Source organism: Parasteatoda tepidariorum, chromosome X1 (genome assembly GCF_043381705.1).
Source record: "Parasteatoda tepidariorum isolate YZ-2023 chromosome X1, CAS_Ptep_4.0, whole genome shotgun sequence".
NCBI classification, from domain to species: Eukaryota; Metazoa; Arthropoda; class Arachnida; order Araneae; family Theridiidae; genus Parasteatoda; species Parasteatoda tepidariorum.
In genome coordinates, this window is record NC_092214.1 from 330,710 (window position 1) to 357,332 (window position 26,623).

Below are 26,623 nucleotides of genomic sequence, written 5' to 3' on the forward strand. Positions count from 1 at the left end.
CTTATTTATTACAGGATTCCTCAGAATGGAATGTTTGTCACTGTCTTTCAGAGTAAAACAAAATACTGTCATGAAGATCCCTGTAGCAGAATCTTTAGGTAAGATTAAAAAATGTTGCTTGTTCGGAAAGATAATATTTATTTTCAGTAATGTTAAAAAAATTACTTTAAAAATTAATTCTTATTCAACGTATAATTAGTATTACTGATCTGAAAAGTCAATCAGGTAAAGTACAATTTTCGAATTAATTTGCAGAAAATTTGTTTATGCTTGATACGTATATGCTGTTTAGACTTAAAATATAAAAAAAAAATAACATTAAAACAAAAAATGAAATAATGAATATTTAGTGAAAATATGAACCAGTAAAGTATACTCTGAATCGGTAAAAATTGTCAAAAGTTTTTAATGATCATTAAATTATTCAGCTATCAATAGAGATCCAACTTTTATAAATTTCTTGCTGGTTGCTTTAAGATAAATTTAATTTTCAGGAGAAATTTAAATGTTCGTGTAGTTCACGGCAGATGCTTTGAATGATGAATTGCTACACATTTCCTACATTGGCGCGTTAGACGGAAAGTATATTAATATTGCACCACTTCCGAGTACTGGAATTATAAAAAAACATTTTAGCCTTGTTATGCTGGCATTGGTGGATGAAAATCTAAATTTTATATTGACGTGGGAACCAATGACAGGATAAGTGATGGTGGCGTGTGGAACAAAAGCACACTAAAGAAATTCTTTGAAAATTCCTGAAACGGAATTACACTCAGAAACGAACGTTTTTGTGGTAGATGATACTTTTCCTTTCAACATAAACATTATGAAACCCTATCCAGGAAGTGTTGAGCGCAGGCTTTTTAATTACCGCTGATCAAGAGCTCGGATTGAAAATGCATTTGGCCTTTTAGCTTCTCGTTTTCCAAGCAAAGATACAGACGCATCATATAAAAGTTGTATTGGCAACCTGTGCTCTCCATAATATTTTGAGGTAATGGTTCATAGATTTGTATACTTCTCCCAACAAGTTTAGACATAGAAGATTTGTAAAATCTGAAATATTATGCGAAAAAAACAATATATTTCATAACTTCCATAGAAGCCCAGCTAATGGTACTATAGTAGCTAAAAACATTCGAAATCGTTTTATGGAATAATTTAATGGGCCTGGAGCAGTTTCATGGCAAGGAACGATTTGCATTAAGTTAATATTTAAGTTCAGTTTTATTAACAGAGAATTTTGGCAGAGTAGATTGTAAAATATTTAACTTTAAATATTTTAATAAATTTTTTTAAAATCAAGAATACAAACTTGAGCATCTGTATCTTAATTGCAAGGTTTAAGAAAATTTTTAAATATTTATCTCATTGTTTCCATTTTTTAGTTCATTATTTGAAAGAGTTCTTAACAGTACCAAATTTTTAACTGTGTATTTTTCTAAATCCATATGAAAATATTTTTATTAAATATTTCATTTATTTTTTGGTTTGCACCTGTATTTTTGAAACTATAGTGATAGTTATTCTTCCATAACAAATAAAACAATGTAAATTTATTAATGAAAAGTACAAAAGTATTCACATTAAAAAATATCACACAATTGAAAAAGAGCAATGATTAACTGCTAAGACCTATAATCATGCTATGTATGTTATGTATAGTATGATTACACTACTTACAACTTAAAATTTATCTATATTTCATGTTAATATGAATCGATGAATTAAATTTGGTGTATATTCTATTTGTACTTAATGCTTATTTAATTTGTATTTAATTTGAGGTCTATTTTATTCATGCTTAATTTTATGCGTATTTTATTTGTACTTAATTTGATGTGTAATGTATAATTTATCTTGTTATTAAAAAAATGTAAGCATTTTTTATTCCTAAGTAAAGAAAATGTATTATAATTAATAAAGATGATTAATAAAACGTGTATAATTTTTTATTTAGAACCACTTTTATAAATAATGACATACATCAGAAACATTGGAAATATTTATTCACCAAACAAACTAGAAAAAAAAATTAACATGGTATATCATCTTTCACAAATGCACACAAAATATTTAAAAAGAATAATTTAATGTTATAATAGAAGAAAAATCTGACAGTTAAACATTTTTAATGATAGATTAGCAGGAATGAAAATATAGGATTAAAAGACCCTCAAATATAAATTTGAAATTTCTTCCCAATTATTTAAAAAAAAATTTCATTATTACATCGTCTCACTTATTCTAATCATATTTGAACTCTCCCAATTTTCAGTCAATATACAGGCAGAGAGTATTAAGAACTTTGTTATGCACCTAATGTTTTGGCGTTGAAAGGTCAGTCCCATAATGGCAGGAGAGGGGTTTGGAGTAGATTCCAGAAATAGGATCCTTTGATTTGGTGAAGGCAATTCTTCCACTTCTTTCATAATCGTTAAAATGCTCTGAATAGCTGACTACTGATGCAGCATTTTTCACCTATAATAATTGTAAGTACGAATAATGTAAAACAGATAATATATTATCTAATGAAAATTGCTTTAAAATTTACTTATTAAAGTTATTGATTACTGATTTAAAAAAATGTGTAAAAATTTGTTTATTTAAATTTTCAAGCACGTTTGTAAATCAACAGAATTTTCTGAACCAATCTGCAGCTTCATAAACCAAAATAAAATAAAGTACAGATTATAAAAATTATGCCTGCCCAAATTTATGGCAAAATTTGCAGATACAAGAAATGTATGTTTAAATTAAGTTTGAAATTTATCTAATGCTAAAATGAAAACTTAAGAAAAAATTTAATTAACACATAAACTAAGAAAAAAAAAAGAACTAAGAAACTAAGAAAAAAAAATCAAATTCATGACAATAAATGTTTATTAAGATATATCCCTCCAGATAAAACCGCATTCTTCGCTGTCTAGACACCTGATTTGTTTTCGAATATTGAAAGGGGGATAGAAAAGAAAAGTTTATTTGATCTGTATTTTATTCCTTAAAAATGGTTTCAAAAAAACGGACCAGTTTATTATAATTATTAAAATTTGAAAAAACGATCTGTGGATGGTGTGATAATTTACAGCGTAAATGTTTTTGTTATCGGAATCAATAGAAATAAAAAAAAGGTTCTTTCGCCGGAGTAAGTAAATTCAGCTATTGTTTCTTTATTTATAATTCATTTTATTATTTATTTGTTAAAATAAAACAGTTTAATTTGTCTTTCTAACCACATTATCGCCGGTGAAATGAATAAGTGCTTAAATAAAATCTAAAAAAAATGGAAAATAAAGAAAGAATTAAATTTCAGATGTTTTTAAGATGCAAAAAAATTGGCAAGTTGCTCGGCAATTATTTTGATATAAAGCTTCTCGTCAGAAGAAATTATTAGCTATATAAAGCTGACTTCTTAGAAAAGCAATCAGAAATTTGTTTTGAAAAAATAACAAGTTTGAAATTTTTTAGTTCTAATATCTAATAAAAATAATCTAATTAAAATATCTAAATAAAAAGCCACAATTTTAAAAACCTGAAACTCAAAATAATTCCTTAATTTTTAAACTATACATACAAGCTTGATAATATGAATGATCTTGATTATGAAACTGACAAATAGATTAAATATTTAAAGAATGAACTAACTTTTTTTTCTTTTAAAAATCATCAACTTTGCGATATTTTTGATCCTCTTGCCAACCATTAAAATTAATGAATATTTCTCAATTTTTGCATATTTTAATGAGTAACTTTTAGAGTCTGAAAATAAAATATTAAAATATAAAAGTATTTTTCAAGCATTGGAGAAAAAAAATTAAATCACAAATGCTATTCATTTTCACAAAACTATAGCCTTAATTCATTTGACATTTTGCAACATTTTTGTAATAATCGCGGAGAGCAAAGATAATAGTTTTCAATAACTGTTACACTCACAACAGGTGCAAAAATAGAATATTATTCGTTACGAAGCTTTGTTCGTCGAAAATTCAGTCATTGCTTTAAATAAACTTTTGCGTTAATATAAATCTTAATTATAATAACTTATTTTTCTTTAATAAATAAAATTTCCAGTAAATTACCAGACTCTTAAATACATTAAGTATCTAAGATATAGTGTTTACTGCACTTTCCTCCATTAAAATGGCATTTTATTTAATATTTCATCATATGGTACAAGGTTTGAATTTTGTATAAAGGTGATTTCGTAAATGATGTTTTAATTTTATTCCATTTATAAAAATTTTAGTCATATTATTGTCCTATTCTATTTCTCTGATTTTCGTTATATTTTGTTTACAAATGTAAATGAAATGTCATAAAATGCAAACGATCTGATTAGTTCAAGTGTTAATTGCTATTAATTATAGACAATTTTTCTCTCAAAGGAGCGAAACAGTTGTTGATATATCACGTGATTTTTGTGTTTCCATTCTTTAATAATTAAACTATGCATTATAATGAACTTAACAGTATTAACATTAAAAATAGTAGCAATTACTTCACACGAGGCTCCTGCCATTTTACACAGCAACTACTTTGGAAACTACAATTATTATTGTGGCTACTATTTTACGCAGAAAATCTGGAATTGTATGGGGAATTTTGACTCTAAAAAGCAAGGAATAGTCAAGAAAAGTTGCATTTTTTTTCTTCTTTTTTGCAAAAAAGGTGAAGAATTCATACATAATACCTGGACAATAACTAATCTCGGAATTGTCAGTAATCAGTTATTGAGATTCGAGTTTATAATTCTCATATCTATTGCAATTATTTCTTGTAAAAACGTTCCATTTTAGTGAAACTTTATTATGATCAGTTTGTCAACTCAGTTCGACAAGAGTTGAAATAATTTGTCAAATGACTATAATCTTTCCCACTCGTAGGTACTGCGGTTGATAGTTAAGCCTAGTCAGACTTTGATGTACGCCATCGTAGATCGCAATCTTGTTCATATCTTTAGAAATAATTAAACTCACTCATTGTGTGTGACTGGAGTCATCGATTTTATGACTTCTAACACAAATATAACCACAATTTCTAAAATTTACGTTGCACTCAAAAACAATACATCCTCCGGCTTGTTGCCAATCATGAATGGCATAACCTTTGTTAATTATTTGTGTTGAGCTACCCTTTGAAATAGGAATGAATGCACGCTCGATTCGGTATCAACTTAAAGTAATGATTCACATATTTTTTAGAGTTGCTCAAAGTAGATATCAGATAAGTATTACACTAGCTTTTTTACTCTAAAGCATTTCAGTGTATCTCCAAAATTGGTATCAACTACTTTACACCAAAGTGATGTAGGAAAGCACTGTAGATCACTACACTAGGAGGATGTTCACTTTGTGTAAAGCAGCCATTTTATCTAACTATAATTATAAGAAAAGTTATTTTTGAGGCACAATATAAAATAGTGGACGTATTCTAAATTAATAAATCCTAATTCAGAGAATGGAATTAGTTTACAGAAAACTGAGATATAATTCCACAACTGAAAATCATACATGATTGAAGAGCAGTAACAAACAATTTACTATCCTAATATGGATACCAGAAATTAGCTAGAATTTATCGATGATCTAAATGTTTGACACCAAGTCAATAGGATAAGGTGACATATATGTTTCTACTTAGATACAGGAAAAGTTTTAAGCTATATCGAATGATTTAGAGGCTCTACTTGATTTTATTGCGTCTTCACTTCTCAATACACGAAGAAAAAACAGTACTTTTTATGCGTTCTAACAACTGGAATTGGTCATTAAATTTAGCTTGCATCCTTTCAATCGTGTTCTGACTGATCGTTAAGACACGGTGCCTAGTAGAACACAGCAGGCAAGCATCACTGGCTGCGGTCAGTAAGTGTTTGGCTGACCACTTTAATCAGTCTATGTAGGGAGCGAGGATGTGCGGCATAGGTTATACCATAAAGTGTTCGCGCGCAGGTCGTCGGGCTACCAAAGCGAAGGAACCATCCACTCTGCAGAGAATCAAAATTGTGATGGCAGGTTTTCGGATCATCCTCGGGGATGTATTCCAGACCGTCGCCAATAGCCCATTGTGCAGCTCTAGTGAGACTTCAATAAAATACCTGCTATTCAATAGTTCGCTTATCAGTGTGGAAAAATATATTTTGAACAGCACTTAAACTGTATAAATATGTTTTAAGATTTTTCTATAATATTTAAAAAAATAATACAATTCTTAATTACTGATTTAGAAATGCTCTTTAGTTTTTCTCTTGATCTTTTAATATTGAATACACTATTCTATGTTCAATAAATATTTCGTTGACAAGTATTTACAATTCATTGTAATTTATTCTTCTCTTATTTAAATCAAAATTTTGATAATCTTCAGGAAGAAATGGACTGAAAAATGATTTTAAAATATAAAGTGAAATTTTTTTTTCACTCTGTTACTAATCAATCAAACTGTGAAAAATTATCGTCTTTTTAAAAGATGTTTGTATGAAGGGATATAAAAGAATTTACGTTATTTAAATAATTTTTCTCTTCATTAAGGTAATGGTTTAAAAGTTCTTAATTACATTTGTTTAAAATACGAAGTAAACAGAAGAAATTATTTTTACACAATGATTTAATATAAACTGCTGTTTGTAGAAAATGCAACACCATGAAGGAATCATCAGAATCAAATGAAATTCGCAGCANTCCAATAGACCTTAAGAGGACCGAAACTTTTTATCTCAAGTTCGCTTATATTTATGTACATTGGTGGTCATATATATAATCTCTTTAATCTGTCATAGTTTATAGGAAATGGATAACGGTAAAGTATGGTTTATAGGAAATAGATAACGGTAAATTATTTCTAATAAATTCTCCATAGAATCCAATGAGTTCGAAGATCAGTCATCTCCAACAAAACTACTTTAACAGGATAAACAAGGAACTGAATGGTTAAATATCAGAAAATAAATCTTGTTTTTATATTAAAGCATGGCTGGTTACAAAATATTCTATTGCAACTATGCGATAACATCAATTAATTTTTTTAATGAAAGAAATAATTAAAACTTGGACTGGTTTTTGGACATTTGAACGAAACCTTTAAATGAATACTATACATAATTTTTAAGAATCGAAAATATTAATATTTCATCATTTAGACATGAAATAAAGATAGGATTTAAGTCTTAGACTACAGATTCAGGGATAGGTGTGTTAATTCAATCTTTCAAATCTTTTTGGAATATGACTGTCGGTGCTAGGCCACTTATAAATTTCTTCATATAACGACAAAAACTCTTTTGATTTGGATTGTAAAAAACTTTTTTTGGTGTCTGCAATTTACTTGTGGTCTATGGCAACTTTTCCAAAATATGCTTCCTCAACTGGTTATGGTGCCACTTTTACACTACTTTTTTTTTATACAGAGTAAATATTAATTTGCTTCGGCAAATCCAGTAATTAAGTGCGTACTGATATGTTTTACTTCCTGATAAATATATCTTTGTCAAAATTAACTGGGTTCGTATAAGCATATACCAATGCAAGTAGTAGAAATGAGAAAATTTTACACATAGCTGCGATACGTTTAGATTTTTTGATCCTGGATAGCCTGGTTGGTAGGACGTTGGGCTCAAGTTCGTGAGAGTGGGAGTTCGAATCCAGCTCGCAAAAGAATCCCCGTGTATTAAATGATGACTGGTGCTCGTTAAATCTGTAGGAGTTACAAAGTCCTCCAATTTCCCATAACAAATCAATATCTCAGGAAATACTGAATTAGAGATGAATCGTTCTCAGGTTCAGGTGAAAATTACGATCAGTGGATGAATGGATGGAGAATGATTGTCTTCCCTGTAAAACGGGGTGTGACGTGTGTGTGGCTGAAGTCGTATTCTTGACTATAGATGCCGCCACTGAAGAAACAAGAAACACGCCTTCTGCTTTAAATATTCGCTTTATTTCAAGCATGCTTGCTGGTATTGGCAAATAGCATAAGTAACACACATACACTTTTAGATTTACACATTATTGTGTGGTTGCCCCCGAATTAGTTGCATTAACATTAGTTGCTTTTGTGTTTTTTGAATATATCCGAAAAGGACGCGCAATTTCTTCTTTTTTAAAGAGGAGGCAATTCAATTTTTGTTAGTTTTAAGTTTTTTTTAAACTTCTTAGATTTTTAGTTTTTTTTAAAGTTTTTTTAAAATTTTAATTCGTCTTTTTATTTATATACTTTTTGTTTTAACGTATTTATTCCAAAACAAATGTTTTGAACACATGTTTGATAACAAATGTTTTGAAAATCACTGACCTTTAACAATATTTCTGCATGTTTATCAAGCTTTCGTAAATATCTTTGTATTATTTAACTGCATATTTTTCAATTGATACACACGTATGACACAATTTCAATTAATTCTTCAAAAGAACGAAATAATTGAATATTATATTGATTGGCTCAAGCAAATGCATTAGCAAGTAAGGAGTGGCAACGACTGTTGTCAAAAGGCACACCGGAAGAATAAAATGTGATTTTTTCAAACAAATTTAATAATGGAATTTTAGGTCATTAAATTTAAGTAGTTTTTAATTTCAAAAAAATTTAAGAATACTTCTTTAGAAATAAAATTTAATATAATAATTTCTGCAGAAAGAAAATGAAGGCCAGTATAAACATATGGAATATTTCAAAATAATTTTCTTTAATATTTGGCAGACTGGCGAAACATTTTCCATACATAGTTTCAGGACAAAAAACTAGAATATTAAGAAAAAAATTAAGAGGCATGGGGTTTTTTTTAGTGAAAAAATAACTGAATAATTTTGCTTAAATTGCTTATTCGAAATATAATACATAGTAATATCAAATGATCAAATATATTTATTTATTGATATGAAATATCAATATATTGATAAATATATCTATATGAAATTTTAAAAATTGTATATGCATTTTAAGTATACAACTTTTTTATGCATTTTATTTATTAAATTACACGAATATTTGCAAATGGCATATTAAATAAACACCCATGATTTAGCTTTTTTGCTTTGAATGAGCGTGTTGATTATCTATGAAATGTTATTCTTTTTTAAAGTAATTTTTTTAAAATATCTTTCAGCTGACGTTTAATATTGATTTTTCACATTACTTTATAAAGTAGAAACCAAATGCGATTAACTAAATAAGTATTTTTTTATGCTGAATAAATATAAAAAATGCAATTTTCATGCAGTCTCTTCTTTTTGAAATAGATTCTTAATTAATATGTACATTTAAAAACCTGAAAGTTAGATTCCTACCTAATTTAAAGCGGTAGAATATTAAGAATTATAGTAAGAAATGAGTGCACCATTTTTGTATCACATATAAATTTCACAGCATGATAACAGACTCTATATATTTAAATTATTTTAAATCGTGGTGATTAAAATAAGTATTAAGTTAAGTTAACCAAATCAAAAATTAAATGGCGAAGCACAACATTTGCTACCATTTTAGATAATCAATAAAAAGCACCAGCTAAAATAAAAGTCGGGAAGAATTCATTTATTGCGCTTTAAAAATAAAGTAAAAAGTATTTTTTAAGTGAGCAGTAAACTAAAATTAGTCCCTATTTTATTTACCATTTAAAATTAATAATTTAATGACTTGTCCTCATGACATGCCTCCACTAATGTGGATAATTATTTTTTAAAGAAAAAGATAATAAAAGCGTACTTCCAAGTTATAAAATTTATATTGTTTATTTGTTTCAATCAAATTGACAATAAATGTTCGAATTTTTATTAAAAGAATGTTGTATATGAGTAGAATCGGAATAAATTAACTTTTGGGCTAATTTTCCCCAACAATTAATAAAAATGAATTTTAAAAAAAATCAGAAAATTTATTGATATACAGGGCAAAAAAAAAGGACCACCCTGAATAACTTTTGATCTAATGATCGGATCTTCACGTTCTGGGACTTAATTCTATTTGATTCGAGGTCCAGACCTCAAATATGCTAATTAGTTCCGACGATATTTTAAGTTACGAAATCAGACACAAAAGCACACTATCTCTGAAAACACATATATTTTTTTCAACGGATTCGCATTTCTGACCTCTAAAATATAGGGGGTTGCTGCAATCTGGGATATCTTGGAAGTTGAGAAATTGAATTTGAAATATACGTTTTTCTTGAAATTCGTTTTCTCGGTAACTATTCTACCGATTTCTCTCAAATTTTGTATTTTTTGTTTGTAAAATTACGAAATTTTAAATGATGGAAAAATCCTATACAATTCAAAATTTTTTCAACTGTTGTTAAATAAAATAATAAATATTAGCTAATTTTTTGCATGGTATTGTCTTTGGATAAATGAATTTTATAATTGTATGCAAAAACTTTTCAATTTGCTATAAAAGTTCTCGAGATTTGGTGAAATACGCAAAAAATAAACACTATGAGGTCCAAACTTTGGACAGCTCTCCAGACCAAGTTATTCAAGGTGGTCTGTTTTTTTTTTAAATTTTTTTTATTTATTTATTTTCTTGACGCATTGTGCATTGTTTCAGTTTTTATTTTATTTAATAAAATCCCCTCCCTTAAAGACTACATTATTGCATTCTTTTCAGATGCATCTTACCGAGAAGTGCAATAACCTCTGTCAATCATACAAGCATATTACTTATCGAATTAGTTCACACCTAAGCGAATAAATTTTTGATAATTGTAATTTAATAGATTTTAATTTCAAAATATGTTGTGAAAAACAAAAAAATAATTGACGTGCAAAATATTTAAAATTAAATTCACAGAATCAGAAAGTTATAATGGTGGAACATAATGCATAATTTTTTTTTTCCCCTTTTTCTCTTAAAACATTTTAAAACATGCAGTCAATTTATTCTATTAAAAAATATAACGCAAATTAAAACAAAAATCTATTTAATTTTAATTTAATATATGGTATTAAATTAAAACTAATTAAGTTATTTTAATGTTTCAAAATATATCCGTGAATAAGAGCAATAAAGCAAAATAAGGCGATGTACTTAAATTAAAAATGAATCGCGCAAGTGAAGAATTACAATCCGAACTCTCCCTTTTGACTGGGGAAATTGGTTTGCTTGATGACGTTCATGTTTTGTGCAGCACACTCCGCACAAGACGATCAGTTGGACTTCAAAGACTTGAAGCTTCAAGATGTAGTGGATACTACCGTTCGAAAGCAGCCAAATAAGTTTTATCACAATTCCATACTTCTTTTTTCGTGATAAACAAATAATTAAAATGTTTTGAAAACTAGCTTTTCTTTAACACAAAATGTTTCCTAATGATGCTCTGACTATAGTTTTTTACTGTACCTCTTTTATTAAAACTATAAAAATTCAGATAATAATTCATATATAAATTAATATTCAATAAAAATATTTCATGAACAATAAAAATTCATATATTCATATTTATTATAAAAATTCATATAAAATGTACATTGAGAATTTGATTGGTAAATTTTAAGCTGAACGATAAAACCCAATTCAGTTAGAATGTAATCTTAGTTTCTAAAAATCGTTGATTGTATTTATTATAACTTCTTCATCAAATTAAAAATTCATGCAAAATATGTATTGAGAATCTGATTGATATATTTTAAACAGACCAATCAAGCCCGATTCAGTAAGAATGTTATCTTAGTTTCGTTTATTGTATCCTTTATTGTATTTTATTGTTCGTTAAGATTTTAATTTTTTTTTTATTGTAGTTCGTTTTTCTGATAAAAATGTTTGAACTATCGCTAAAATCATTCTTATTAAATTAAGAATAATGACGTCACGGGAAAACTGGATCGCGCAAAAAGTCAATTATCAAACGATTATTTACTTTTCAAATGTTGAAGGAATTTAGAGCGTAACTCGGAATTCACCCAGTTATTTATTCAAATAAATATGCGGGTTTGTCCCACAGTGCTGATCGTAAAAACATGGTTTATGGTTTCCATTGTCAACTTCACGAAATCCCGTAGGAATGACGCTCTCGTGACGTCATAATTCCGTAAATGTCAGCTTGGCATATTACGAACTCTTGATTATGTCCGGAATTAAATTACGAGCGAAATTATTACGAATTTCATTCTGGTTGGTCAATCTATTATATTGCTTTTATTTTCTTAATATAAAAGGCTTCAAGCAATAAAAAAGCTTTATTCTCTGTACCGATAGAACCGTTTACTAAAATAACTGAAACAGAAATGGTAAAAAGAATTAGAGTAGACAGACGAAATATTATCATCTGTTTTGAGTAATATGAACTGCACATTTATTTTAATAATTTGTTTTGCTTTTATAAATTGCTGATTAAAATCAATATTTTATTTCATTTTGATATTAATTTTAGTTTCAACTATTAATTTACGATTTTATGATGCAAAATTAATAACAAAGCTGTTGAATCTAGAAAGTAAGTTATCTGATTTTTATTAAATTTGATTACTCTTTCTGTTAAAAGTTTTTAATATTTAATACACGTGATTTTTTGGGTTTAGTATGTAATAGTCACTAATCAGTATATATTTATTAAACATTAAAAAGTTACTGTTTTTTTTTTCTGAACCGAATTTGGATTTTTAATGTATTATGGTACATTTTTTAAATTAAAGTTTAGTAATTGTTCAGCCAAAGTTAATAAATCAATATTTCGGCAATTGGGTTCATTGAATCTATGATAATACAGTTTGATGAATTTTATTACTTCAATTAATTCGAAAACTTCTCATTGAGATCCTATTTTTATTTTTAACGTAACGTCTGTCAATACATAAATCAAATTTTGATACCACATAGTTTAAGAATCTCTTTATTCTGTACCAGCAAAAGACGTTCTCGAGTCATACTGTGGAATGAATGTTAATAAATATTCATGAAAAATTAAATAATAGTAAATCATAAAACAAACAAAATGTGGGGAAACGAAACAATTACTACCTACCACTACGAAGGAAATATCAAAAACTTTCCAAATTTTATTTACAATTCCTTTAATTGATTATAAGAGCATGATTTATTGAACAACATTATAATTATATATTTTTTCTTTCAATAATAAATGAGTGACTAAATTTTCACAGGCTATGTTGCCTTCACAAAATTCATCATCAACTGACTGAAAAGAAATAACCAAACAAAAAATTCTTTTTTGATTTAAAAAGATTCAGCTACGCCATCTGTTGGAAAAAAATACTAATTTCAAACATCAGGGAAACTGCGCCCTTACCAAAGAACGCATGGTGTGAAGAAGGGAGACTTACAATAGGATCATTGCTGATCTCCTTCACTCTCGACGCTGAAGGTGTCACGCAAGAAAGCTACTGTCAAGGGCGATTGATGAAAAACGTGCGCCAGTTATGCAATTGATATTTTCTCCGTATAATATATTAGATTTTCCTTTTTTAATTTTCTTTAAGTTAAGTTTACAGATTATAATTTATTTTAAAGTAGTAAATATTCATTTAACAATATTTTTATTAAAAAATACAAATTTACAAAAAACGAAAAATGGGACAGCAAATTTATTCCAAAGAAAACCTGCAAATTTTGGATTTGTTATTTATTTCCCATATATATATATATATATATNATATAAAGGTAAAGCTAATATATATCAATATTTAACTTTATATATATAAAGTTAAAAAATTGAGAAAATATGAAAAATAATACCGGAATCTTTCAAGAAAGATTTTAAATATTTTCGTAATAGGATTGCCATATCACAAAATATGAAAACAGAAGCATAAATAAAGTGATATCTTATGGCACGCTCTTACTGCAATACTGAAGCGCGGTTAATTTGTTAGTTACCTTGGATTGGCCCGAAAAGGAACGTGCGCAAGGCAACATCTATTTCAATTTTTTTTTAGAATAATAAATATTAAAAAATAAATAATAAATAAAAAATATTTTTTTAAATACTTTCAAAAAATAATTTTAATAAGTTTTCTTCTTTTGTCATTATTTTTTATTATTTTCCATATTCTCTCAATTTTTCAACTTATTTTATGAGTTCTATATACTTGCAGCTTATGCGCAGTTAATAAAACATATTAATTTTCTTCGTTTTTCTTTCTTTTCTTATTGTGTTTATTGTGCTATATATATATATATACACTCGCATTTTTAAAATTAAACAAGACACTTGCTGCAGAAATGGTTTATATTTAAAAACATTTCTAACAAAAAATTTTTTGCTAGAAATTTCATCATGTTGCAATCTATACTTTATAAATAAATATACTTCGAAATTTGATATAGAATACTATAAAAATTACATAAATAAAATTACTTGAATAAATTTTATTCAATAATAAATATTTGAATAAGTTTGTGAAATAAAATACATAAAATTAAAAAAATGCAATATTCCTTCATACATGTGTTATTTATTTAATCAAAAAAAATATCTAATATCAATATATTCATTAAATACTCATTTTCACTCTCAAAAGAAATGCAAAGATTAAAAATGAAAAAAATAACAATATTACTAAATAAACATTTCAATTCATAAGTGGTACACTTGCAGTTCTAGTAGTAAGAGCGCTAGAGATCACTGAATACTTGAAAATGATATATTTAAGAAGTGATAGAAACGTTACTAAAAGAATTCAAATTATCTTGAAAACAGATTGTTACGCCTAATTAGAATGTATTATCAAAACGATGTTATAGTTTAAGAAGGGACGCACGAAGAGTATTTCAACTCAAATAAACTTAAAATAGTTCTGATTAAGTACGCTTAATTAAAACTAATAATAATAAATTGCTCATAAATCCTAATTTCTCGAGAGACGTTGAATAATTTCACAATCTTCGAAAGTAAACAAGCAACTGACAATATGCATGATTATTTTCAAATGAAAGAGCTTAAAAACCTACACTGGAAAATGCCAATTAAATTGCATTTAAACAAGTTAATTACACGTTTACATTTACATTAGTTAGTTTTAAAACGCCTTTTAAATTGCTGTGACGTCACTTTCAATGTAAACGGCGGGTCTACTACATAAAATATTCTAGCTAGTGTCTACTATCAGTGTTGTTTACATTTCACGTCACTTTCAATGAAAACGGCGGGTCTACTACACAAAATATTCTAGCTAGTGTCTACTATCAGTGTTGTTTACATTTCACGTCACTTTCAATGAAAACGGCGGGTCTACTACATAAAATATTCTAGCTAGTGTCTACTATCAGTGTTGTTTACATTTATTATAAATTGTTAATACAGATTTATTATAAATTGTTAATACAAATTTATTCTAAATTTAGCGATGGAAAAATTGGTTAATTTTAAAGCAGATTTTAAATTAAAATATGGATCATTTTCATAATTCAATGTTTATTTAAAATTTTTGAAAAAAAAGGAAAAAATATCGAGAATATAACCGTTTTTTTAAAATAAGAATGTATACTTTTTAATACTATTTAAATGATTTTATGCTCTTTCGTTTTTTTTTTGTTTTTTTTTTTTTAATTTTTTTTTTAAAATTGTATTTAGTTGATAATTGGTTTGATGTGATGCAAATTTTCATATTTGTTACAATAATTCCTATCATTTTTATACATTCAAAATGGTAGTACTTCAGACATAATTTTAATATTATTAACTGCATATAAATCATGCTTTTGAAAGAAAAGCTTGTAACTAATGCCATGTTTGTTGCAAGTTTTTCATGTCTGTTGTAAAATAGTGTAACGAAATTGACATTTCAAAGTACAGAAATTCAGAAAAGTAAAAAATATTAAAATTCAATATGATTTAGGCACTTAGTAAGCTATGTTAGCAAACTAATGAATAAACTCGAACTAAATAAATATTTTTGTATGAAATTTACTACGGTAACAAACATGAGATAATAACACAAGCACCTACCAACTAAAATTTGTATTAGTTTGCATTACTTTTCTTACAGCCTTTAAAATTAAAGAGTGCAGACATTGTGCATGAATTTGCTGAAAGTGGTTTTTAATTGGGCCAAACATTTTTTTTCTCGTTAGAATGTAATATAGAGCATTTAATTGTGAACATTTCGATTCTGAAAAGTAATTCGAATATAAAAAGTTTTACGTTAAGGCAGCAAAATTTTTAGTTCCTTTTCAACTAGCCTCTTTAAAACTGATAAATATAGTTTATTTTCGCCTGTTTTTCAACAGTGAATAATAACACAACTTCCATTGATTTTAAATAAATTTTTTAATGCATTTGCATGTATTATCTATTTATATAAGAGTTTTAATGCAGTATTATAGCTTGAAATGTACTATTGTTATGATGAATTTTTATAATATTTCAATTTTAGATATATTTAATAATAACTAATTATAACATATGGTTCTTATTACATTTGTTTTTATAAAATCTAATTTGTATTAACTAAATAATAACCCTTTTTAATAATGGCTGCTGGATCGCATTCAACCCAATATTAGTTTGTATATAATTCCAACATAATTTTACATTGTTATTCTATTTAAACAAAAACTGATTACTTAATTAATGAAAACAAGCAAATAAAATTAATAATTCGATATGTAAAATTTTTTTCACGAACATTGGTGCTTAGTAAGGAAAATAAATTATTAATCTACTTTCAAAGCATTATTTTTTTCATAACGTTAGTAAACATTAAAACGTTAAAAAAATAGTGACTTTTAACCTTAAAAAAGAGAAATATATAAAAGTTAAAACTTTCATTTTCACTTTTATACTTTTCATGTCTACTCCCATAAAATCCGAAAGTTTTCTTAAAAATTAAAAGATCGATTATAATGTAGGCAAATTATCAGACTCACACTTTCCGATTCCATGTTTCGTCATTCTTTCAGATCTTTTGGATTGAAAACGCATTTTATTTATTTATTTATTTTTTTAAAAAAAGAAAGAAAAAATTAATTATTCGTATACTAACAGCTAATTAATGAACGGTACGAAATATCTATTAAAAAAAAAAAGCGCAGGACGAGTAGAGCAATACTTCGTATGGTGTGACGTCCCACGAAACCACGCCCAGTTTAGTCACGTGACAGATTCGAGATCTTGAATTGCTTTTACTGTAAAAAATTTTCTAATTTTCAAGTGGATTTTCAATTTTTTTTCAAGATTGTTTTAATATATATAACAGGTTTTTCGTAGGTCTTGTGACCTAATGCATATTTTCCATTGAAGGTTTAGTTAAGATTACTGCCGTTCATCATTAGTTCAGTGATAATTACTTTTTTAACGAAGTATAGTTTGTTCACCAGGAGTTGGCTCTTGTCTCCACCTTCATCACGTGGTATGCGACGATACTATTTGGCTATTTTTGGGAGAAGGATGTGAGCAATCCTGAACAAGGTTGCTATTTGGCGATCGTATGACAAAAATATTTATTTCGCTCACTTTATGTCAATTTTTTTTTAAATTATAAATATTTTATAAATTTGATGATAATTTGCTCCTTTTCTTATAGTCCTTTTTGAGAGCTGGGAAAAGAGCAGTTTTCAAATTTAAAATATATTTAATTAGCTAGAGAAGAGAAAGGTATAATAGCAGATGATAAAGTGACTGAATTCACTGTTTGTGTTTGGCACGAATTAAGGGTAGTCTTTCTTACTCCCGCGTTGAAATTCGTCCGAGTAGGTGCAGCTAAAGGTTCATTCTGTTTACTCTCAAAAAGCGTGGCGTTCGGGTTGAATTAGTTTCATCTAGATGTGCATTCTATATTTTTTTTTAAAAAATTCTAAATTTTATTTCTTTCTGACAATTTATTTATTAACAAAGTCGAAGAAACTTTCATACGTCAAAAAATAAATAAATAAAATGAGAAACTATGCAACTCAACTATAATATCTAAATTAGTTACAAAATATTTAATGGGTTTAATATGGAATTATATTCTACTATATTATTTGAATCAGGCAATTCTATATGGGCCGATATTTGTTGAATAATGGCTATAAATTATCTGTTGAATTAGATAATTTTACATAGAACCAATATTGGTAAAACAGCGGTCCTTCGAACCCTTACTGAGCAAATATTCGTGAATATTGGTCTAACGACGGCCTAAGTTATTTTACTGCTAAGGCTGTTTAAATTCTAAGCTTAACTGCCAGACTGCAGTAGTTTCATATATATAATATGGCATGTGTATATATGGGTGATTCTTAGGAAACATGACATTTCGGAAAAAAAATTTCTTCAAATTAAAAATCTTCAAAATAATCGATTTTTTTTTTGTATATTTATTTAGTTGCATTTATAAATATCTTACTGACAGCAGTGTAGTTTATTGACATTTGCTCAGAAAAAAAATAATAATAAAATAGAAATTCACTAAATTTTGAATGCCAGGAAAATGGCATATTAGTTTAGAAGTTAAGAAAACAGTTATTTTAAGTTTAGAAAGTTACCCAACTTAAGAAACTGAAAAAAGACTAAGTTGAAAAGTTAATTTTAACTTTTTATGTAAATAAATTCCAAACATAATTGTTGTGAACGATTTGAACAAATTAGTTAAATAAAATAAAAGTGACACAATAAGACAGTTTTTAATTTGAGTACATTTTAATTTGCAAAGAAAGAGTTAAAACAAAGAAGAAAAAAAAAGTTTGAAAAATTTCATTTATCTTGAAGCTTTCAGAAGAAGGAAAATGCCTGTAAGATACCGGGTAAGGAAAAGCCATTTTTGAAATGATGTTATTCTTAGAAATTTTTGAGTCTTTTTTCCCGGTCCTCTTAAAGAGATAAGCAGTTTGTTTGTCAGCATGAATAATAAAGTTAACTTCAATATCTTTATGAACGACTTCAAAAACTTCTCCTACAATGAAAATAATAATCTTAGAAATTTTCTGATTTCAGCATTTAAAATAGGTTTCACTTCAAAGTAAAAATCAGTTCACTTACCTGGAAACCATTCATCTTCGAATTGAACAGCCACCCAACTATTAATTTTAATTGTTTCAGAATCAGCTTTCATAGATTCAGTTGAATATGATTCATTATCAAAATGAAAAATTGGTAGTGTGGTACGAAATTTGAGAAGCTGAGCGAACCAATGTGAAAGTCACATTTATTACTGGCAGTTACAGCTCATTTTACGAAAGAAGAGGCTAGTAAAAAAAATTTTTTTTCCAGAAGACTTGGTGCACATTCACCTTGAAGGGAATAATTTTTTTTCCTTCAATGAATTTATCGACTGTTTCTATATCTGAAGTCTTAACTTCTTTAATTGTTAAATTACATTCTTTTTCAACAACAGAAATGAAAGTTTTCACATTTGATATGTCTGCACCAAAAGCTACCCTTTTTCTTCATCAGAACGTTTTATAACCGCCCCAACACCATCCGGTGCACCCTTTCTATGGACAGGTTTGGTAAAATGTGTGGATAATTTATTAGACGAAATTAGAGGAAATGAAAAAAATATTTAAAATATTAATTTGTTTTTGGTCTACATTGTGTTGAAAGCGAATCCCTCACTAAATGTATTTCCTTTAAGATTTCTCACTGTGGAAAATTACTTAAAACTTTCTTTATATGTGCCCAAATAGCATATGAGTAATTTCTTAGAGATTCTGATAGAGTTGAAAGTGAAGAACTTGTGGTTTTTTCCGCTGGTGTATTCCTGTGCTTACAGTAAATAATACTCCTGTAATATAATACTCCTGTGCTTACAGTAAATTGTGTTCTTGAAATTCCTAAGTGTACTGCTTGGGATTCTGATGCATATTTGATATTACAGTTTTCACTGAAATCAATATAAATTCAAATTGATTATGTGGAAAGTTTTTAATTTACTGGTGAATTAAAATTGATGCTTTGTTTTGGAAATATGATTCATATGCTCTATCAATATACTTTTCTCTCTTTCACTCAATTTTGCGATTGGCTTTCCTTCTATTGAGCATACCTTAAATTTTTTTTAGGTTTTTCTTTCTCAGGAAGCTATCTATCATTTTTAATTCTCGCATACAGTTCCTTCTCGGCTTCTCTTTTTTTTTCTCAGTTTATTTTCCCCTGACTATTTTTAGGCCCATGTTTCAAAATAACCTACCAAAATTAATTTTATAATAATTTGCATCGCAAATTTTTTTATTATATTATTTAAATTTAATATAGTTAAAATCATTTTATTTGGCAACTTTAGTACATTCGTTAATTTATACACCCAGGCAGAGTTTAAATACTATGACATAATTAAATTGTACAGTGATGTTTTTAGCTTATCCTTCATATTTTTACTATCTGTGTTTGAAAAAAAATTAACCTAATGTCTTTGTGTTAGATGGACCATGAATTGTTCAAATTAATTCTTTTAACCTCTGTAGAAAGAATGAAAAATGTTTTTCTTGTTAATATGTTCAGAATAAAATTGTGTATAATAATCAGTTATTAAATAAATAAAAAACTTTAATTACATACTAGCATATTACAATCTCACATAAACTGGGTAGCAAATTAATATTCGCTTTCCCTCTTTACATTATACTGTTTAAAAAAATTTCTGGTAATTGCGTTAATGTCGTGGCATTCATAAGCCAGGAAAGTGACAGCCAGGATAATGACCATTTGCCATTTTACAGTATTTAACTTTTCTTTAATTTAACATGTTGGCCTAAGACGTTTACTTTTCGCAGAAAACAACAGGGTTTCTTAAAATAACTCAGGAAAATCTATATAGTTGTTATTAATGATTTCAGGAAAACATATGACCATGTGACAACAAATTGTTGACAGAAAAACTTATTTTCAACAAAGTTTTTGGAAATAATACCCTCTGAATATATTCTGGAAATGGTTACAACGGTTGAGATAAAAAAAAATTAGATCTTGAAAAATGTATAGGAAGTTTTGAAGCTAGTTATTATTAGAAATATTGTTTGTGACAAACCGGGAAAAGAACATTTCGAAATTCAATTAAATTTTTTTGAAATATACAAAGTAGTCAATGGTTAGTGCAAAGTTATTTTAAAATGCTAACAGCAATGATATTTATTAAAATTTAGAAAAATAAAGATCTTTTAGTGGTGTAGTATTAGATCTTGGAGCAAAAGACTGTCAATTGTCGTATTTCGTGAGAATAACCCATATGTGTGTGCCATGCAATGTGAAATAAATGCATAAAAAGATCACGTGGGACTATTAGATTCTACCTAACTTAAAACCAGAATCATTTGCCTTAACAGATAATTTTTTTCTTGAGAAAATCCTGTATCTTTTCCAGCTTGTTATGTTTGTCTTAAAAGAGATTTGAAGCTCGTTTGTAAATCATTCGGAGTGAGTATAAAAAAGAACTGCTTGAAATATAATAAATAGATGTTCTATTTTTGGAAAGTTTAGTTGTAGGAAAATCCATTTTCAGAAAATAAGGTTGGTTGTTTTGTTCTCTGAGGTAAAAAGTCACTTAATTCAATTATTGCTCAATATTATTCTTGTGTAAAATAAAACTCATTTTTAGACTCTCCTTAACTACTTTATTTATTTCTCTAGTTATTTTGAAATAATATTTAAGTGTTATTAAATTGAAAGGTGATATTTCAAAAAATTATTAGATTTTGGTGGCTTGAATGATTAGCTCAAAAAATAGTTAGTGACACTTTATGCGTGTGTAGACGTGAAAAAAAATAGGATAAACCTCAACTTAGGATAACACCTCCCCTTGAACTAAAATCAATGCATATATAGAAATGTTACTTTTAAAATATTTGAATAAAAAGTTTTGATTTTAAAATGTAACGAGAAAAAGTACAAAACAAAACATTAACGATTTCAAAATACTTTTCAAAGATATCTAAAATTCAAAATAAACTTATATATTTTATTATATTTCTTAAATGAAATCTATTTTTTTGAAGCTTAAAACTCATTATATTTTAACTTAAATGTAAAAATTTTTAAAATACTTGAAGATGTTGCAAATTCTTTCGAAATAATGAACGTTAAAAAGATATCCAGGAACGAAACTAAAAATCTAAATTCAATATTTACGTATAAAAAGGAGTTTTTACTTTTGTCAAATTTAAAGGTACTAATCTTTAGAAATTTTGTTTCGTAAACTGTAGTATTAAATTAAATTATCGAACAATAGATAAACATAACTTATGCTTATTAAGAATAAAAATTTGCTTATTTTTTGCTTATATTTGCTATTTTTGCTTTAAAAAATTGTATTCATATTCAAGAAACCCTCTAAAATTTATTTAAATAAAAATTAAATTTCGTTTTTATTAACGTTATAAAATTATTTTAAAATTATGAAAATTTTTTAATGTGGTATATATATAAAATTGGGAACAAAATTTTTTTTTAGAATTCAATAATATAAAATATGGTAAAAACTATTTGGTAAAAATCGAAAAAGAAAATAATAATTTTGTGAATAATCAAAAAAAAAAAATTAAATAATCAAAAGAAATAATAAATAAATAAAACTGTCAAAGCCTTTTCACAGCATACTATATTTAATTTAAATAAACATACAGATTTGTTTAAATAAACAAATAGGTTTGCTTTTCTGTACATTTTTATTTTAAAACTTATAAGGCAAAAAATCAAAATTTTGTGGAAATAACTGTTTAGTTTTGTAACATGAAATAAATAATTGAAATTATTTAAAAAGAATTCCGATGCACACGTATGGTTCATAAAAATATATCTTCCTAAACTTAAATAAATGGCTTTTTTATTCAAATTGAAAACAATTGGATTTTGTATTACCTTTTTTAGAAATATTAAGTCTGCAAGGTTCCCGTTCTCAACTATATTAATATGAACAAGAAAACTCAACAGAGGTTTTTCGTTCATAATAAGGGACACTGTTTTAAATTGGCGTAGTATAAGTCAAAATATGACAAATACTTAGCCGACCTGGTGGTTAGCGTGCCTGACTGCGGAGCCGCTGGTCGCGGGTTCGAATCCTGCTCAGGGCCTGGATGTTTCTTTCTCTCTGTGTTCTATGTCCTTTCTCCTTTGTGTGGGAACCTGCCCTATAAACGGGTTTGTGGTTTGTGTGACGTGGGCGATGCTGCTCCACCGCCGTGGCTTCGCCACAGGTGCCCACTGGGTAACGAGAAGAGAGTAGCAGTTCTAGCATTTCTGTGACCAATGGGACAAACCCCAAGTGCCCGCCTATAAAAAAAATAATCATTACGTGCAATTTATTACTAATAAAGCTTTTTTTCTAAGGAAAAAAAGTGCTCCATCTACCAGAAAAAAAAAGTTACACTGCCACCGATCCGAATTCATAAGACCAATATTGCTTGATTAAAGACTCCATTCGCTTCAAAAATACATAAATGTGAAATAACAGTTGACATGTTTCAAGCTCCCAAAAACAGGCGCTCATTTTCAAGACTTGCCAGACGTGAATGAGAAGAAACAAAACAATTGATCGATTCTTGGTGGGAATAGTCATTTAACACTGAGTAAATTACTGAGATGCTCGGGAATGCCTTGAATGTATGCAATCTTTAGATGATAATAAGCTTTTCTTCTTCCATCAAACATCAAAGAATCGGTTGGATATGATTTTATGTTTAACTATAGAAATAGACTCGAATCATTTGATTAATTGTCCTGCACTGAACTCGGGACACTAATGGGAGAAATCGGAACAAGATGAAGTGTAGTTTCAGTTTCGTCAATGTTTTCAATTTTATTGTCTGCTTTTCTGTCTACAATTGTCATTTAATCTGCCATAAGAAATTTAAAACAAAATATTTACCTACGGAACAAGCTCTAAAAATAAAACTAATTTTTCAGTTCTTTTATTTTGCTTTGCACGCAAATTATTAGATGCAATAATTCTAAAACATCCAAGAAAATATTAAAATATTATCATTTGACATAACGGCATCTAATGGATTAAAACATTTTGAGAAATAAAAAAAATCTATCAGTTTATTAAACTTGAGCAAGTTAATAAGAATCGTCTTTTTTATATAATAGAAATCAATCAATAATTTATATGAATCTTCCTCTTAATATCACTACTCTTTAGTAGATTCATTGTTTACTAAAAATGTGAGGAACAAAATTTTTTACAGTGTAGAGGTTACCAGAAAATACGTTTTTTTAATAATTTCTAGAGACAAAACGCTTTTAAAAAGGTTAACTGAAAATTTAGTCGCTTACAAAATCTTGATCAAGATTATACTAGTGGTTAATTTCAATCTTATTCTAAAATTATTCATCAGAATGAATCTCTGCTGATTTCATGCCTGAGTGATCTTCTTCAATTGTACATTAATCAAAACCTATAAATGTACCTATTATAGAAGTGTAAATATTATATAACTTAGACAATAATTCATGTACTCAATTACATTTCCGTCTTAATTATACAATCTTTTACGTTTGATAAATTCTTATTTATATAATTCAGTAATTTTTAAGTCTTAACAAATATACCACCGTTTGATTCGACAATTTTTGTTAAAATTTGAGAAGTCCTTATTTTATGGTTTGAATATTTCAGTCGGGCAGGATAATTAATTTATTATTAGTGATGAAGTTAAGCATTATTTCTTAAGGCTTATTTTGTCTTAAAGTCCTATTTCCTGAGTCATTCGTAACATCTCAATAAAATCTGTATCTAATATAGAGCGATTTCCAAGTTTTTTGATGAAAAATGTTTTCGATATTTTTATAACTACTATTTTCTATCATCGTGTCAAATATCTAAGGTGATGTTTCTCTTTTCTACAATCGAACTAAGGCCAAGGGTGAAAGTAACATATATTGGAGTGTCGCCAATGTTATTTGGAGATCAAGGAAAGTCAAACTCTTTAAGTAATCAAGCCAAGAGATTCAATTTCATCGTTAAAACTATTCATCTTTCTATTCTAATTTTTTTCTCTTCCAAAAGACGCATTTACCTATGCTCTAGTTTTATGATGTTTTAGAAGAATGTTATATTTAAATTATTTTTTTTGTTAAAAAATCTTAAAATTATGATTATCAACATTCAGTATCCTTCAAATGAATTTTAGTTCAAAATTCAAACGCGTGTCTCAAAAAATAGCAATAATATCTGGCAAAGAAATAGGATGAGATTTAAATGTGTCTGTCATTTTTTTTAATTGAGAAAACGTGGATTTGATTATTAATGTTTTATTGCTTAACCGATGGTTGATACTTTGATTCTCATTTTAAAATTGTTGCTTTTGTAATTACATCCAATTGTTTTGAGCATTTAATTTTAAGTTACTGATGTAATGATATTAAAAACTTATCAAATTTAACAATATAAAATAAACCAAGATTACTGTCTACAGTTAATGAGCTATAAAACAATAACAGCTGAATTTTTGATACCCTGTTATCTATCAACTTTTTTGTCACTTAGAAATGGATGATATAGTGGGGGATCTCTCATGCAAATTCATTCATTTTTTCATTACAATGCAGTTTCGTCTTAAGAAACTCTTGCCAAGTATGCAAAATTTTCAGCAAAAATCTACTGGCTTTTGAGAGTAAAAAGGTTTGGTAAACATACCGTGCGTGGTAATAACATTTCTGCTAAAAAAAATTTAAAGAAATAAAAATAATTAAAATTTAAAAAAACATAATTCTGGTAACAAAACCTAATATACGATATTTAAATCATTCGGTTGATAATTTTCCTTTTCTTATGGTAACTGTATGGTTTTCAAAATTGTACATCTTATTTCCACACATTTAGTAAAAATGTAAAACTGAAAATTAAATTTAAGCGAATGGTTCTTATGCCCTGCTATAAGATATAATGATAAAATTATCACATTTACGACAAAACTGCTTGGCTATGGTAATAAAACCATATTTTATTTTTAGTTTTATCAAAAGTCATTACAAAAACTCTTCGGTTAAAATTACTGTGCACTTGGTGTTTCCTTAGAGATAGAAACACGATCAACGTTACCATATTTTAGTAGTTTCGACCATATTTTTTTTATTCTCAATGAGTTTTTTGTCTCTTAAAAAATGTAGTGATCACATTCATATGGGAGGTCAAACTAAACTTGACTTCTTGAGTGCAGTTGGGTAGCCTGGCAGAGAATGCTTGATACTCTACCGAAAGGCTTGGCGAGACCTCAGCACAAAACGCCGCTGCATTTTATCAAACTGGGGAGCCGTGGTGGATTTCCAATGACTTGATGACTGGTGTATACAAATTCCGACCTCAGTTATGATATCCTCAGTGGTAGACGGGTCATGGATTAGAGTCCCCTTATCGTCAGACTAACCGTGGTTTCTCTCTCCATGTAACGCTAATGCTTAGTTCCATCAAAAAGTCCTCCAAGAAGGCAAATTTCTCTCAATACTTGATCTTGTCTTCTGGATTGGGTTCAAAATTACAAGGCTTCGGAATTGTCGTAAACTCAAAATTGTGTCGGCTGTTCAACGCAGGCATTTCCTGATATACTCAAAGAATGATTTGAAAAACTATTTTTATTCTATTTTGTTCTGCTTTTACACCTCACATTTTGTAATACATTCTCTTACAATCAAAATTCAATAAATGGAAAAATACACGGTTTTTTAGTCTCTGTAAGTCCTTATGAAAATCAAATAAAAATATTACTCAAATGAAAATTATTTAAATTGTCACAAACTTAATTCACATTTAAACAT

The 26,623-nt window shown here is 27.6% G+C and overlaps 1 protein-coding gene and 1 long non-coding RNA gene across 3 annotated transcripts in view; one reads left to right on the forward strand and one right to left on the reverse strand.

Annotated features, from left to right (window-relative positions):
- LOC107455721 (ras-related and estrogen-regulated growth inhibitor) overlaps positions 1 to 26,623 on the forward strand; it is a 64,907-nt gene that overhangs the window by 17,866 nt on the left and 20,418 nt on the right. The window contains exon 3 of one of the 2 annotated variants that reach the window (XM_016073389.3): positions 15 to 98. The exons of the other annotated variant lie outside the window; for it this stretch is intronic. Coding sequence (XP_015928875.1) covers positions 26 to 98 — 73 coding nt within the window. The 5' untranslated portion in view covers positions 15 to 25. The remainder of the gene's footprint in view (positions 1 to 14; positions 99 to 26,623) is intronic. 2 annotated transcript variants of the gene reach the window in all.
- The window catches only part of LOC107455723 (uncharacterized), a 78,754-nt gene continuing 54,126 nt past the window's right edge, over positions 1,996 to 26,623 (reverse strand). Inside the window, exon 5 of the long non-coding RNA XR_001585621.3 lies at positions 1,996 to 2,484. This is a non-coding gene — a long non-coding RNA (uncharacterized lncRNA). The remainder of the gene's footprint in view (positions 2,485 to 26,623) is intronic.